Source organism: Bufo bufo, chromosome 3, assembly GCF_905171765.1.
Source record: "Bufo bufo chromosome 3, aBufBuf1.1, whole genome shotgun sequence".
Lineage (NCBI taxonomy): Eukaryota > Metazoa > Chordata > Amphibia > Anura > Bufonidae > Bufo > Bufo bufo.
In genome coordinates this window covers 590,985,855-591,002,954 of record NC_053391.1, presented here as the reverse complement: position 1 = coordinate 591,002,954, position 17,100 = coordinate 590,985,855, and the positions used below count along the sequence as shown (strand labels likewise).

General features: G+C 44.3%; 1 protein-coding gene across 4 annotated transcripts in view; it reads right to left on the bottom strand.

Annotated features, from left to right (window-relative positions):
- PDE1B (phosphodiesterase 1B) overlaps positions 1–17,100 on the bottom strand; it is a 382,256-nt gene that overhangs the window by 54,943 nt on the left and 310,213 nt on the right. For all 4 annotated transcript variants that reach the window (XM_040425861.1, XM_040425860.1, XM_040425863.1 and 1 more), the window contains 2 exons: positions 16,045–16,161; positions 10,391–10,531 (listed from right to left, as the gene is read on the bottom strand). In XM_040425861.1, coding sequence (XP_040281795.1) covers positions 10,391–10,531; positions 16,045–16,161 — 258 coding nt within the window. The remainder of the gene's footprint in view (positions 1–10,390; positions 10,532–16,044; positions 16,162–17,100) is intronic.

The following is a 17,100-nucleotide window of genomic DNA, read 5'->3' as shown; positions in this document are numbered from 1 at the left end:
GTCTGGGTGTGATTCTGTTATCCACTATCTGGACGATTTTCTTTGCGTCGGCCCTCCGGAGTCGAGGGTTTGTTAGGTTTTGTTGCATACGTTAGAGGGGTTGTTCGGGTTGTTTGGGGTTCAGCAGACGGTTGGCAGGGGCGACAGCAGGGGTTCAGGCGCCTCATCATTTCATTAGGCTGGGGCAGGAGCTGAAGGGGGACTTCTTGGTTTGGGGCGCATTTCTGGACAAATATAATGGTCGTTCCTTGTTCATGGACGAGATGGTGGATTTGTTCGATTTTGACCTGTTTTCAGATGCGGCGGGGGGTTGTGGTTATGGGGTTTATTGTGCGGAGGAATGTTGTGCTGGGTAGTGGCCGGACAGTTGGTTTCTGAGGGGTTGGGTTAAAAATTTATCGTGGTGGCAGTGATGTTGTGGGGGCAGGTTTTTAAGAATAAGAAAATCCGGTTCCACTGCGATAACCTGGGGGATGATGGATTTAACTAAGTCGCTCTTGGTAGCGAGGGCTTTGAAGGGTTGGCGCCGGGAAAAGGGGGGAGGTGATGATCGGCAGCCTGTATCTTTCGCATTGCTGTTGCATTTAGGTGAGCAGTTGGACGGGGTCTGTAGTTCACTGAGGGAGGCGCGGTTATTTCGCTTGGCTTTCTCGTTGGCGTTTTTTGGGGCGTTGCGGTTGGGGGAACTAGTTTGTCCTTCTGTTCATAGAGTGGGAGGTTTATTGAGAGATGATGTTGATGTTTTTTCGGACAGGGTAGAATTCGTTATTAGACAATCTAAAACGGATGTGGAAGGGAGAGGTCGCAGAGTAGTGTTGTTTGAGATCCCGGGCTGTTTAATGTGTCCAGTGTGTTGCATGCGGGCATATTGTCCGGACGTGGGAACGGTGTTGTCTCCGTTGTTGGTTCATCAGGATGGGTCGTTTCTTTCGCGTTATCAGTTTACAGCGGTGTTTAGACGGTGCTTAGGTCAAATAGGAATGGGGTGGAAGGGGTACTCGGGTCATTCCTTTAGATTAGGAGCGGCAACCGAGGGGTTTGGGGGACAACGTTATCAGGAGGATAGGGAGGTGGGAATCTGTACGGTTCCGTTCGTACGTCCGGCCAGAGAGGTTGTGAGGTCGGGAAGTGATTTTACGGTTGATTATATATGTTTATTTATATATGGTGGTGGCATGCGGGATTACTCCTGGTTTTTTTCTGTGTTTTCTTGTTTCAGGTTCGAAGCCGTTGCTGATTTGGTTTCTTGGGCACTCATATGTTTTTTGGGGTGCTCTCAGAGCAGCGGTCAGGCTGGATGGTCAGCAGCTTGGTTTCGCTCGGGAGGTGGCGGTGGTGAGATGGATAGGTCGACGGGGCATGATATGGAGCGGGGTTTTACCGGAATTTCATAGGTATGTCAAGCAAGATAGGGCCCCGGATGTATTAGTCCTGCATGTGGAAGGTAATGACTTGGCTGCCCAGCTGTTTAGGGAGCTAGTACGGGACATGAAATTTGACTTGCTGCATTTATGGGCAATGTTTCCAAAAATGGTAACGGTCTGGTCAGACATCGTTCCGAGAACGGTGTGGCGAGGGGCGCGTTCAGTTAACGGTATCAACAAGGCCAGAGTGAAAGTTAATAGGGCTATTAGTAGGTTTATGTCTAAGAATGGGGCAAACACGTGGAGCTTGAGAAAGGGGTTGGGGGGTTTTGGCGTAGTGACGCGGTACATCTCAATGCTCTGGGTTTGGACATGTGGTGCTTAGCGTTGCAGGAGGGAATGGAGATTGCTGTGCGTGTGTGGAGGGACGCACAGGCTTAAGTGGTCAAGCTGATGCGTCTGTGGCGGTGGGCGGTCCTTGGAGTCGGTGAGTTTATCAGGTGATGAGGATGGGAGGGCCCCATGGTGGGGGCTGGACTCCCATTGGTTGGTGGGCGGCTGTGGCTGAATTGTTGGAGTGAGCCGGCAGGGGTGCCTCCGAGCCAGTGGTCAACGGCTGGAGGTAAGTTGGCTCACCCCGATATGGTTATTCAGTGGTTTTGGGGCTTCAAGGACCTCCGCCTAGGTGACTGAACATTTGGTACAGGTTAATAATGTTGGTATTAATAAAGGTTATTTTTGTATGTTTGTTAATAAAAAGGCTGCTGTGGCCAAATTAATCCAAAAATGTGGTGTTTGTGTCATTATTGAATTAAGGTGGGAACTTAGGAATGAATGGGAGTGGGTAAGTTAGTGTTAATGGGGGAGAAGTGTCGAGTTAAAATAACCAGTACCCCCGTCAAGTAAAGCCGGACTGAGGGCTATAGCCTTAGGGGGAGGCGACCATGATGGGGGGGGGGTGGTTTAAGGAGACCCAGGGTTAGGGGTTGGTGAATTTGTAGGAGAAAGGGGAGGAGTATTTGGTTTATAAGAAGAGTGCGGCCGGTAAGAGGGGCCATTTTGTTAAAGAAGAACATCTCCCGCCCACCCTCCTCTTTTTTTGCGGCAGGTGGCTACAGTGGTCTAAATAAAAAAATAAAAATAAAAAAAGGGTGCGTAGGGTTTGCTGGTTACAGTTGGGGACGTGCAACTTTGAGGGTTGCATTGGGGGCATGCTGAGGGTAATTGTCACGGCGGCATAGGTGGTGGCAGGTCCTTGGAGTTGGTGAGTTTATCAGGTGATGAGGATGGGAGGGCCCCACGGTGGGGGCTGGACTCCCATTGGTTGGTGGGCGGCTGTGGCTGAATTGTTGGGGTGAGCCGGCAGGGGTGCCTCTGAGCCAGCGGTCAACGGCTGGAGGTAAGTTGGCTCACCCCGATATGGTTATTCAGTGGTTTTGGGGCTTCAAGGAACTCCCCCTCGGTGACTGAACATTTGGTACAGGTTAATAATGTTGGTATTTAAAAAGGTTATTTTTGTATGTTTGTTAATAAAAAGGCAGCTGTGGCCAAATTAATCCAAAAATGTGGTATTTGTTTCATTATTGAATTAAGTTGGGAACTTAAGAATGAATGGGGGTGGGCGAGTTAGTGTTAATGGGGGAGAAGGGTCGAGTGAAAATAACCAGTACCCCCGTCATGCCATGGAGGTGTTTTTCAGGGTTTGGCCTAGGCCCCTTAGTTTCATTGAAAGGAAACATCTACATCTGACATCACTAATTTTCTTCTCGATGAATGGGAAAAATGCCTTTTCTTCTCAATGAATGGGAAAAATGCCCACAGACACTCCAATATCTTGTAGAGAGCCTTCCCAGAAGAAGAGTGGAAGCTGTTTTAGCTTCAAAGGAGGTGTGGGGGGGGGGGGATCAACTCCTATGTTAATGCCTATAGATTTAGAATGTGATGTCTTCATAATCAATGCTGACACATACCATCCAGGTGTATATCAACAGGGCATATCCATAGATGTCTGCTTTGTATACATCAGAAGCATTTCCTGGCATATACATATAGGGGGACATTTTATCAGGCCAGCGATTTATACTGCTGGTCTTAATCCCTCTGTGATGCTGGTGGATGCGCCAAAGTTATGCAGAGGTGCAGGCCTTTACATAACTTTGGCTCTTGCTGCCGTGTCATGCTTTGAACTACACCAGCTCCCTTTCTGGCGTTGTTTAAGGCCATTTTCCATGCCATAAACTGGTGTGGAAAATGATGAATGAGCCGAGTCAGCCAGCCCTCTTACCTACCCATGCCGCACACCCTTTTTCCACCACTGTGAGTGGGGTAAAATCATAGATTTTGTTGCAACCTAAATACGCCAAAAAGTGGCATAAAACTAATAATATACAACTGCCATAATGTGTACTGCGAACTCAATGGGGGGGGGGGGGGGGCATGTATTAATAATCTTTAATTATATTTAAAGGGGGCCTATCACTAACAGAGTGAAGGACTGTCTTCAAGGCACTTGCAAGAGCATTTTCAGGTAAAATAAAACTTTTTTTTATCCTGGTCATAAATGCTGCCATAAAAGGTATGATTACCTTTATTTGCAGGCCCAAAACTGCTCAGACTCCCTATGAATTTCAACAGCTTAAATTTAGACCAGGCAGGCAGAAAATGTACCAACTGTATCACAGATAGATTTTGGTGCATTTTTCTAGACATGTTAGAACTTCTTCTCTTCGTTTTAGACGTTTCTTAAAACTGTTTAGTGAGGAACAAAAAGTGTCTAAAATACAATTTTAGAGCAAGACATGTACGCCAGATTTTTGCTGCAAATTGAGCCAGAATGATGGCATATTTTGCTCATTAAATATATCCCATTTTGAAGATAACGTAAAGCAGCTTCTAAAATTCTTTCTTCTGTATTATAATTAATGTTTTGGCTGCATAATTAACGCTTTGTGCAATGGCAGCTGTCATGCAATTTCAGGTTTGTCATAGGCTAATTTAAAAAATAGATAAATAAAATGTTAAAGGACTTCTGTCGCCAAATTTGTAGCAGTAAAACAGGCTGATACATGTGCGCTTGGCAGCTGGTCCCAACGTCATCTGTGCCCGCATTTCGGAGAAAAATATATGCAAATATATGCAAATGAGCCCTGCTCTCTCTGCACTCTCATTGACAGGAGCAGGGGTGAAGACGTTTTTACTGCCTGCACTGTCAATTAAAGTGCAGAGAGAGCTGAGGCTTTAGGTGTAACGGCAACTCTCTCATTGCAATTTTTCTCTGAAACGTGAGCATCTATGAACATGGGACCAACACAGCTCCTGCTAACAAATGTACAAATCTGCTGACAGAAGCCCTTTACCAATTGAGAACAACAAGTGGAATATTTGTACCTTCAAATAAAAAAAAACACAATGACCAATGTAAAAATCTACATATTTCCCATAAAACATCACAATTTTAGAAAGATACAAGAATACTGTAGGGAAGGTTTATCATTCCCCTATGCTGTGTGCTTGGAATTTAAAAGTAACAAAACCCAGATTTGCGACTTTTTAACCACTTCCAGACCGGGCCATTTACCCCCTTTGGAACACTTTTATTCTTATCCAAGCCATTTAGAGATTGTTTTCTCATGACATATTGTACTTCATGTTAATGGTAAATTTGAGTCAATATATTGAGTCAATCCAAAAGTTTGCGAAAATTTTAAAAAATTCACTGTTTTATAAATTTGAATCTCTCTGATTTTAAGACAGATAATGATGCCTCATAAAATATTTATTAATTAACATTCCCCATATATCTACTTTATGTGGGCATCATTTTGGTAATGTAATTTTATTTTTATTAGGACGTTAGAAGGTTTAGCATTTTTGAAGCAATTTTTTAAATTTTTAAGAAAATTTCCAAAGTCAACTTTTTTAAGGACCAGTTCAGTTCTGAAGTCACTTTGTGGGGCTTACATAGTGGAAACTCCTCATAAATTACCCCATTGTAGAAACTACACCACTCAAGTTACTCTAAACTGATTTTACAAACTTTGTTAACCCTTTAGGTGTTCCACAAGAGTTAAAGGAAAATGGAGATGAAATTTCAAAATTTCACTTTTTTGGCAGATTTTCCATTTTAATCCATTTTTTTCTTTAACACATAGAGGGTTAACAGCCAAACAAAACTTAATATTTATTACCCTGATTCTGCGGTTTACATAAACATCCCACATGTGGTCATAAACTGATGTAAGGGCAGACGGCAGGGAGCAGAACAAAAGGAGCGCCACATGGTCTTTGGAAGGCAGATTTTGCTGAACTGGTTTTTTGGTGTCATGTCCCATTTGAAGGCCCCCTGATGCACCTTTACAATCTCCCCAAAAGTGACCCCATTTTGGAAACTAGGGGATAAGGTGCCAGTTTTATTGGGACTATTTTGGGGTACATATGATTTTTAATTGCTCTATATTAAGTTTGTTGTGAGGCAAGGTAACCAAAAAATGGCTGTTTTGGCACTTTTTTTTTTTTTTTACAACATTGACAGGGTAGATCATGTGCTATTTTTATAGAGCTGGTTGTTACGGATGCAATGATATCAAATATGTCTACTTTCTTTGTTTGTTTGTTTCACTTTTACATAATAAAGCATTTTTGAAAAAAAAATTATGTTTTTGTGTCTCCATTTTCTGAACGCCATATTTTTTTATGGGGCAAGGTGACAAAAAATTTGGTTGTTTTAGCACAGTTTTTATTTATTTATTTTTACAGCATTCACCTGAGGAGTTAAGTCACGTAACATTTCTATAGAGCAGATCGTTAGGTACTTGGCAATACCTAATATGTATACTTCTTCTTATTTATTTAAGTTTTACATAATAATAGCATTTTTGAAAGAAAAAAAAGATGTTTTAGTGTCTCCATAGTCTGAGAGCCATAGATTTTGTATTTTTTGACCGATTGCCTTAGTTAGGGTCTCATTTTTTGCAGGATGAGGTGACGGTTTGATTGGTAATATTTTAATCACTTGGTGTTGCACTTTATGTGATGTTAGGTGACAAAAAAATTGCTTTTTTGGCACTGTTTTTATTTTTAAAAAATTTCTGTGTTCACCTGAGGGGTTAGGGAATGTGATATTTTTATAGAGCAGGTTGTTTCGGATGCGGCAATACCTAATATGTATATATTTTTTTATTTATTTCACTTTAACACAATAATAGCATTTTTTTAATAAAAAATGATGTTTTAATGTCTCCATGTTCTGAGAGCTATAGTTTTTATATTTTTTGAGCGATTTTCTTATGTAGGGGCTCATTTTTTGCGAAATGAGGTGATGGTTTTATTGGTACCATTTTGTGGGACATACACCTTTTTGATCACTTGTTGTTGCACTTTTTGTGATGTAAGGTGACAAAAATGGCTTTTTTGGACACAGTTTTTATTTGTGTTAGGAGAGGGTGGATCATGTGATATATTTATAGATCCGGCCGTTATGGACGCGGCAATACCAAATACAGATGCAGCAGGGGTAACACACACACTCTTAACTCAAATTTCTTAACTCATCGCATTATCGTGAAACAAAAGTCATTGAAAAGCAATTACTTAACGCATTTAGTTGCATTTATCCGTATGTCTATTTTATTTTTTCAATTTTTAAAATTTTATTTTATTTTAATTGCTTACATTTTTATTTTTTTTTACATGTGAAACTTTTATTTTTATTTTTATAAAACACTTTATTTTTTTATTTTACACTTTGCGTCCCCAATAAGGTCATACAAGACCTCTGGGGGACATTTAACTTCACTTTTTCACCACTGTTTTCTCCTGTTACTGGGGCTGACATAGTGGCCCCGGGTACAGGGGAAATACACCCCCAGAGAGGCTGTACAGCAGTATACAGTGCTGTATAGCCTCAGTGCAGGGCTGATCGAGGTCACATGACCACCGGGGCGGGACAGGAAGCACATATCGCTTCCTGATCTGTATACATAGTGCTCATTGAGTGCTGTGTATACAGCGATCTAGAAGGCAGGGACACCTGGGAACTGTCCCTGCCTTCTCTAAGGGTTGCCCTGCTGTCACTGACAGCGGGCCCCCCGCTCAGCAGCTGCAGAATTAGCGTGAAGCTGCCATCTCTGAATGGACGTTCCAGAACGTCCATTCAGAGATAAACGACCGCCCATAGGACGTTTATAGTCAATGGGTGGTTGTTAAGTGGTTAAAGACCATTGCCGCTAAATATTTTTATGCTGCCCTTACTGGGGGGCATGGTGAGGGTGGTGTATGTGCAGGGCCATAGGCCTTGGCACATTTATCATCATTTATGTAAGAAACTGGCATTAAATACTGACTGAAATCTACGCCTTCTATCAGCTGGAGTAGATTTCATTCTGGCGCTCGGGCTGCCAGAGGAGGCATTTCATTTAAGAAGAGGCCTCAGGTTTATCATAAATTAAATGCCTGCTCCAGTGGTAGACGCCCTATCAAGATCGGTGCACCACACGTTGGTCTTGATAAATCAGGGCTTCTATATTTTTGTTAATTTTGTGGTTGTTATTTTTGGATATCTACAGAAATGGAAATATGTAGGGTTATATAATTTCAAACAAAGCACGTGCCATAAATAAACTGAAGGAAACACGTTTTACAAGACACATTTGTCGCAGCTTTAATAATGTATGGCTACCTCCTTCATTACACCAGGCTCCATTTATTACAGTAAATGAGGGTACACAGCTGCTGGCACAGCACAAATTAAACTATTTTTTATTCTGCCACTAATTAAGTAATAAAACAGAAGTTGCATTTTCCAACTGATGTAATTTCATGATCACTTAAAGAAAGTTAAAGACTCTTAAATCTGCTCCAGAAAATTGGTATTCACTGGTGATTATTTGCTCCATTTGTTATCTGCCGTCATAGATGTGACCTTGATAATGGCAATTAGGAACAGAAGTCTATGAGATTCCACCCTAGACAGCAAACAAAGACAGTGGGGCAGATTTACTAAGGCTACTTTCACACTAGCGTTTTGGATTTCCGTTTCTGAGATCCGTCATTGGCACTCACAAGCGGTCCAAAACGGATCAGTTTTGCCCTAATGCATTCTGAATGGAAAAGGATCCGCTCAGAATGCATCAGTTTGCCTCCGTTACGTCACCATTCCGCTCTGGAGGCGGACACTAAAACGCTGCCTGCAGCGTTTTGGTGTCCGCTTGACGAAATTGAGCCAAACGGATCCGTCCTGACACACAATGTAAGTCAATGGGGACGGATCCGTTTTCTCTGACACAATCTGGCACAATAGAAAACGGATCCGTCCTCCACTGACTTTCAATGGAGTTTGACGGGTCCGTCTGAGTCAGTGATGGCCAGTTTGCAGTGTTCGCCGTGAGCCGGTCTGAAACAAATGCGGTCACTGGGAGCAGGCAGTTCCGAGAACAGCCCGATGAAGGCCCCCGGCGGATGTTCTCGGGAACTGCCTGCTCCCGGTGACCACATTTGTTTCAGACCGGCTCGCGGCGCAGGCACAGGTAAGGGCTTACCTGTGCATCGCCGGACTTGTGAGTTAAGATGGCAGCCCGCATGTGTTTGTTGGAGAACACTGCGAACTGGCCATCACTGGTCTCACTGTAGCTAGCTTACAGATAATACAAACGGATCCGTTCATGACGGTGGAACGCGGTTGTATTATTGTAACAGATCCGTTTTTGCAGATCCATGACGGACAATCCCTTCACATGGCTGCTTGTGTGTATGGTCATCTGCTGACTGCAGTGGCATTTATGATCAGAATGTACCAGTACATCAACATACCGTACAATGTACTGTAGGGGAAGTTAATGAAGGTGGGGTGGGGGCATTGTCTCCTGGTCAGAAAACCCCTCTTTAAGTTGAAGCTATCCCACCTGTTGCTGGTCATACAATCCTCCTGCAGATGTGGGGAACATGCGCTGTTACTTACCCGTTGGTAGACATACACCAATGACCTTTTCTATTTCCCTTAAGGACCCTTTCACACGGGCGAGTATTCCGCACGGATGCGATGCGTGAGTTGAACGCATTGCACCCGCACTGAATACCGACCCATTCATTTCTATGGGGCTGTTCACATGAGCGGTGATTTTTCACGCATCACTTGTGCGTTGCGTGAAAATCGCAGCATGCTCTATATTCTGCGTTTTTCACGCAACGCAGGCCCCATAGAAGTGAATGGGGTTGCATGAAAATCGCAAGCATCCACAAGCAAGTGCGGATGCGGTGCGATTTTCACGCACGGTTGCTAGGAGACGATCGGGATGGAGACCCGATCATTATTATTTTCCCTTATAACATGGTTATAAGGGAAAATAATAGAATTCTGAATAGAGAATGCATAGTAAAATGGTGCTGGAGGGGTTAAAAAAATAATAATAATTTAACTCACCTTAATCCACTTGCTCGCGCAGCCCGGCATCTCCTTCTGTCTCCTTTGCTGAACAGGACCTGTGGTGACGTCACTCCGGTCATCACATGATCTTTTACCATGGTGATGGATTATGTGATGGATCATGTGATGACCGGAGTGACGTCACCACAGGTCCTATTCAGCAAAGGAGACAGAAGGAGATGCCAGGCTGCGCGATCAAGGTGAGTTAAATTATTATACATTTTTTTTAACCCCTCCAGCACCATTTTATTATGCATTCTGTATTCAGAATGCTATTATTTTCCCTTATAACCATGTCATAAGGGAAAATAATACAATCTACAGAACACCGATCCCAAGCCCGAACTTCTGTAAAGAAATTCGGGTTTGGGTACCAAACATGCGTGATTTTTCTCATGCGAGTGCAAAACACATTACAATGTTTTGCACTCGCGCGGAAAAATCGCGGGTGTTCCCGTAACGCACCCGCACATTTTCCCGCAACGCCCGTCTGAAAGAGGCCTAACAGATGTGGGTAATGACAATATCCGTACAGCGCTGCGGAAGAGTTGGCGCCATACAAGCAACAGAAATAAGAAGTGATATTTTGCACAGGATGAGCACTTACCACCATGCCTGTTCGCAAGAGAAAACAGTGGACGGTTTGTGTCACGTCTGCTGCATGGATCTGGTTATGATAAGGATTCTTATACTTCCCATAGCCACTTTCCAACGAATCCAGAAAACTCATTAGAAATGCAACAGGAATCTGTGTGAACAGAGGACAAACACAAAACACGTATAAGTGGCTTCCCCTGAGCACAAATATTCATATTTTTTGTATATTGGTCAAGAAAACCTGATCCCCTTATCCATAAACCACACAGACCGACATTTTTTATACATCACTGGGCATTACATACGAACCCTACAATTTTGATATATAACTGAGCATTACATATGAATGATCCCTGCATTTTCCATATATCACTAAGAGTTACATATGAATGACCCCTACATTATCTATAGATCCCTGAGTGTTAAATATGAATGATCCCTACATTTTCAATATATCACTGAGCATTACATATGAACCCTACTTTTCCATATATCACTGAACGTTACATACAAATGATCCCTACATTTTCTATATATCACTGAGCGTTACATATGAATGATCCCTACATTTTTTTTATATACCATTGCCAGCTTCCATTAAGTTTCTTCATGAAATTATTATTTTATGAATTCTATTTTTCTTTATATTTTGCACAGCACTCCAAATTTTGGGGAATTAGGGTTGTATCGTTGGGGCCTGACTGTGTGGTACCTGGAACTGGTGTGTCAACTTTGCATCAGTTAGTATGGGCTTTCCTCAGTGATATATTACATACAAGCACTATGCAAGTTCCACATGAGTTCGATACGGAGTGAGGCCAGACTATGACTTTAGTAAGGAGAGGCCGACATGATGGGTTTTGGGGCGAAGGGCCGGCCAGCAAAGGGTTCAAGGAGCAGTTAGAGGGGGTGGGTCTGCAGGAGGTGGGATTTAGATTTTATAAGGGGGCGAGTGTAAGGGGTTGGTGCCATTTTAATTTGACCAGGAGCAGGAACTGCAGCCTTACCGTCTCTTGAGGATGTCCCAGGCAGTGGAGGAGGTTTTGCGACAACTGCGGGCGGCCTCGGGTGGCTACAGGAGCAGGTAGCAGGCCTGTTGCAGGGGGAGGCAGCGTGTATTGCGAGCCCACAGCCATGCGGAAGACGGCCGCGGCGGGTACGCCCACCGGCGTGCCTTAGCATAGAAGAGACCCCCAGTGTTCGGCACCAGGTCAGGAGCCCCACCGGGGACACTCCACAACGGGGGGACAGCAGGCATGCATCTTCAAGGTCCTCTCGGCGTGGGAGGAATCCAACTATTCAGCGGGACCCAGTTCAGGGTGGGGGTACCCCTTACCCAGCGGCGAGCAGCATGGGTGCAGGAGCAGGAACTGCTGGCTCCCTACCCCCCTCCAGGGTGGTTGGAAGGCCTGCTTGGCGTGGGAGAGGCAGCAGCAGCAGGGGAGACGTGGCTGTGCACAGTGAGGCCAGGAGCATGCACAGGCCTCTCCAGTTTGACGGACAGATGGTGTTGGTCCCGCCCACGTTGGGGAAGAAGAAGGATCTGGGTTGGCGAGGAGCGCATCCAGCATGGCGGAGGCTGGGATGCTGTTAGCCAGCAGTGTGACGACGTCCAGAAGAAATGCATCTGTGTCGCCTGGGCAGCCAGGTGAGACAGCATTGGGGTCACTCTTTTCGCTAGTTAACTGCCCAGGGGTGGGCGGGTTTGGGGGGCAGCAAAAGGAATTAATTGGGGGTTTGGGGCAATTATTGTGTGGCTTGGCGGGTTGGGGTTCTGGGTTAGGGGTGTCAGGTGCAGCTCCGTTACAGGCATGGAGTGTTTGAACGGGGGTCAGTGGGGCGGCAGGGTGTTCGGCACCTAGGGCTGGGGTTTCGGTATCAGTACAGACTCACGCAGGCAGGGAGGATGACAGGCCTAGGGTGGACGATGCGGCGAGAGGGGAAGTGTACGTTTGCTTTGAAGGCCCATTATGTATGCATTTGAAGCAGGAGGTACGGGAGTGGATTTGCAAAGGGGAGTATGTGGATATTTTTTCTCTTCTCCCCTTAGAGCGTTTTAATTTAGATAGGAGTAAAAGAATGAGGGTAAAAAAGAGGATGAGGAAAAGCGTCGGTATCGTTTGATCACGCACACTTTCATGAATTGGCTGCAGGCATTCGCCATTTAGGCAAGCGTGATTAGGGAAAAGTCGCCAGAATGTTGTTCGGCGCTTTTATGCTATTTGGATGTGATAGGGGAGGCTTATAGGGTCTATGGGGGTTCTGGTTGGCTCAGATATGACAAGCAATTTAGACAGAGGAAGGCGGTACGACCTAGCATTCGGTGGGACCCCAAGGACATTGGGTTGTGGATGAGGGTAACGGCGCCAGTGAGGCTTGGGCAGTCCTTTAAGGGGGAATTGGGAGGGGAGGGTCTGTCCAGTTTTGCAGCGGCATCTGCCAAGGGCTTGTGCTTCCTGTTTAACGAAGGGAGATGCAAGTTCTAATGCAAATTCAAGCATGAGTGTTATGGGGCCAGCCGATGCTTCAAGGGTGGCAGACAAAAAGGGGGTGAGTCCGCTGCAAAAGGGACTGACTCCAGGTGGAAAGGATGGAGTGGTATCTATGTAGATACCCTGATCATCAAGCGGCTGAATTTTTAAAGAGAGGTTTTATGTGAGGGCTTAGTTTCCCGTCTACCCCATTGCCGGTAGTTGCTGTTAAAAAAAATCTGCGCTCGGCATTAGAGCACCCGGAGGTGGCATCCGATAAATTGGCTAAGGAAGCTTCATTGGGGTGGATGGATGGGCCTTTTTCGGATCCACCGTTGGGTAATTTACAGGCTTCCCCGTTGGGGGTAGTTCACAAGAAGGAACCAAATAAATTTCGGCTCATTCACCATTTATTGTTTCCAAAAGGGGCGTCGGTCAATGAGGGTATAGATCCTGAGCTTTGTTTGGTGGTCTATACTTCCTTTGACGCGGCTGTGGCTTGGGTGTGAAAATTGGGTCCGGGGACCTTATTGGCAAAAATGGACATTGAGGCGGCGTTTGGTATTTTAAAACAGATATGGAGGATAGAGGTTGCGGTGTTAAATTATTTGCGGTTCCTGGGTGCTTGTAATGTCCGGTTAGGTGTTTGCAGGAATACAGGAGGGGCACAAGTTTTGTGGGTGGCCCCCTGCTTAGGCACGAAAATGGGTCGTTCTTGTTGCACTTCCAGTTCATGGCAGTTTTTAAGAAGTGCTTACGAGCTTTGGGAATGGATTCAAGTGATTTCACGGTTCATTCCTTCAGGATCGGTGCAGCAATGGAAGCAGCTAGGCTAGGTATGAGCGACAAAGTGATTAAAAGGAGGTGGGAATCTGCCCGTTTCAAGTCATATGTTAGGTTAGGGGAATGGTAATCGTAAAGTGGTGTTGTTGTTTAATCTGGTTCTACTTTTGCTTTTGTGTTTTCAGGGGGTCCTGTGGTCCTAGTTTGGATTCTAGGGCACTCGTTTGTTTTTTGGGGGGCTCTGAGGGCGAATGTGCGGCCGAACGGGCGCCAACTGGGCTTTGAGAGGGACGTGGCGGTAGTAAGGTGGCTCGGATCCAGAGGTATGTTTTGTGGGGTAGTGTTTTGCAAGTTTGGATCGGCCCCCCGACATCTTAGTGTTACATGTCGGGGGGAATGATTTGGGAGTGAGGCCGTGTAGGGAGCTGATCAGGGACAAAAAGTTTGATTTATTGCGTTTGTGGTCCCTTTTCTCGGCTCTGGTAACAGTGTGGATGGATATAGTGCCTTGTAAGAATTGGAGGGAGGCGCGATCGGTGGAGCGTATTAATAAAGCGAGGATAAAGGTAAACAGGGCAATTGGGAGGTTCATGGCCAGGAAAGGGGCTGTGGCGGTCAGGCATTCCGAGTTGGAGTCAGGTAGTGGTGGATTTTGGACAGCTAATGGAGTGCACCTCAACGCAGTAGGTATCTACCTGTGGTCCCTGAGTTTGCAGGCAGGTATTGAAAGGGCTTTAAGGTTGTGGAGGAACGCGCAAGCTTGAGGGTAGTAGGGTTTAAGCTGCGTGTTGTTGGCAGTGGGAGGTCCTGGAAGCTGGTGGTTTGGGATGGTACTGGAGAATGGGAGGGCCTCAAAGGTGGGGCTGGACTCTCATAGTTGGGCACTTGGTTGCTTCGTAGAGGCGTCCATCAGTTGGTGTCTCCGAGCTGGTGTTCTACGGCTGGAGGCAAGATAGAATTGCCATGTTGGTTTTCATGGATGCTAATTTTGGGGCTTCTAAGACCTCCCTCGTCAGGGTTAATTTATTGTTATTTATGTTTTGTATTTATTATTATTATTACTAAAACGGCTGCTGTGGCAAATTTAATCCGACTGGTGGCTCTGTGTGTTTCTTTCGGGTGAGGTGTGAACATGGGGAAGTTAAGGGGATTATAGAGGCCCTGAGGAAATAACCAATATAACCTAATCATGTTCAGTATGGATATCAACTGAATCTGTAGCTGTTAGACTTCTTTTACATTAGCGAAATAAAATATGTCAGGGTCTGGTTTTGCCTGCAAGTTGAACTTCAGATTGTGAGTCCCATTGGGACTCGCTATATAAGTGAGTATAATAAATAAATCATCTTTGTCTGTGAATGCATTTAGTGTTTCAGTTTTTTCAGTCAGGATTGTGTCTGTTTTACATCCGTTTTTCACGTTTCTGAAGACAAACTAAAGAGTAACATACAACATCTCCTAGCAACCATCAGTGGAAAACAGACTGCATCCGGCAGCCGTCAGTGTGTCAGTTTTTTTTCACTGACCCTTTGACTTGAATGGACCAGTCCTGCATGAAAAATGGATGAAGATAAAACATGCTGTGATTTTTCCCGAACAGACAGTTGGTCAGTGAAAAACAATGCTCATGGGGACATACTCCTTGAAATGCCTCTGGACAGAAAACATGCTTGTGTGAAATGAGCCATAAAAAATATTTCCTTCTTAAAAACCAGTAGTACTACTTGCATGAAACCCATACATGGGGCTTCACGCAGATCCTTATACATAGATGTACCATTTCATCTCTACTCCTATAGTTTCAAATACCGCCAAATCAGTATACAAAGAAATAGGAGTTTGAAAATGATTCAACTAAAATATGGACATTTAGAAAAAGTGCTGCTATACATAACACACTACTGGATTTGAAACATTTTGGAGCAAATGGATTAAAAATGTATTATAAATGCTGCTCCGCTCCATAATACATTTGTAAAAGAGCATTCACTGTTACTGTGTTGTCCTTGCGATGTACACATATGGTGCTGGAGCCATTAGTCCCCAACCTTTTCATCTGACTGCTGGATGGGATGTCATTCAGTGGTGTTAATGGAGTTGGGCCATGGCACAGAATTTTAATACAGGTATTGGTGAGTGGTTGAGTTTACAACATGCACTGTACATCTTAAAAACAACTGACTCCCGAGTAATCTCTTTGAGGTCAAAGTTCTCTGATGAAAAGCTGACGCTTGAAAAAACTGAGCTCACTGAGAAAGACAATTATGGTTGAAAAAAAAAAAACATGAACCTGCCTTGGACAAGTCTGACCGTCCACTGCAACAAGCATTATTTCATAGGGTCATTGGAAGTCACAACTAATGTGATGCCACTTATCAATAATAATAATTAGAAATGCAAATTATTTTACCTTAAAGCGACTGTTCAGGTTGTGTCTGGTCAGAAGTTCAAACACAATTGTCTTCAAAGCATGATCTTCACTTACTCTGTTCAACACAAAAACATCAAAGTCCCAGAGATCCAAATGCTATAAAAATGGAATAAAACAGGATTTAGGCGGCTCACAATTTAAGAGGTATAATACATTTTCCTTGCTGGATCAGTGACTGCACAGAGCTTTCTCCTGGTGATTTGCATTCTTAGTAGCATAACCATTACAGTGTGCAATGTGCAGTAATTGGATGTAGGGAAAATGAACTCTCCCAGAATGCAATACGGTACAACAAATTACATACAGAAGCTCAGCCAAAGCTGATAGGGGTCTTGACTGCATCAGAAACATGGTGAATGTAGCTCTGGACCATAATACAGGGTGTAATGATGACCATAGACCAGATCAGGTCCAACAGATTTACCAAAAAGGGGTTGAAAAGATGCTTCAACATAGGATACACTATATGAACAAAAGTGTTGGGACATCTAAAGGAGCTTTTATAAAATCACATTCTAAATACAAAAGCATTAATATGGAGTTAGTCCCCTTTGCAGCTAAAACAGTTTCAACTCTTCTGGAAAGACTTTCTATAAGATTTTGGAGTGTGTCTGTGGAATATTTGCCCATTCATCCAGAAAAACCTTTGTGGAGTCAGACACTGATGTTGGACAGGAGGGCCTGTCTTGCAATCTCCATATTAGTTCAACCCAAAGGTGTTTGATGGGGTTCCAGACAGGGCTCGGTGCAGGCCAGTCAGGTTCTTCCACAGCAAACTCACCCAACTATGTCTTTATGGACCTTTCTTTGGGCATTGGGGCAAAAAGGGCCTTCCCTAAACTGTTCCAATAAAGTTGGAAGCATGCAATTGTCCAAAATGTCTTGGCTTGCTGAAGCACCAAGATTTCCCTTAACTGGAACTAAGGGACCAGGCCCAACCCCTGAAAAACAACCTCATATCATTATCCCTCCTCCATCAAACTTTACAGTTGGCACAATGCAGTAGGGCAGGTAATGTTCTCCTGGTATTCGCCA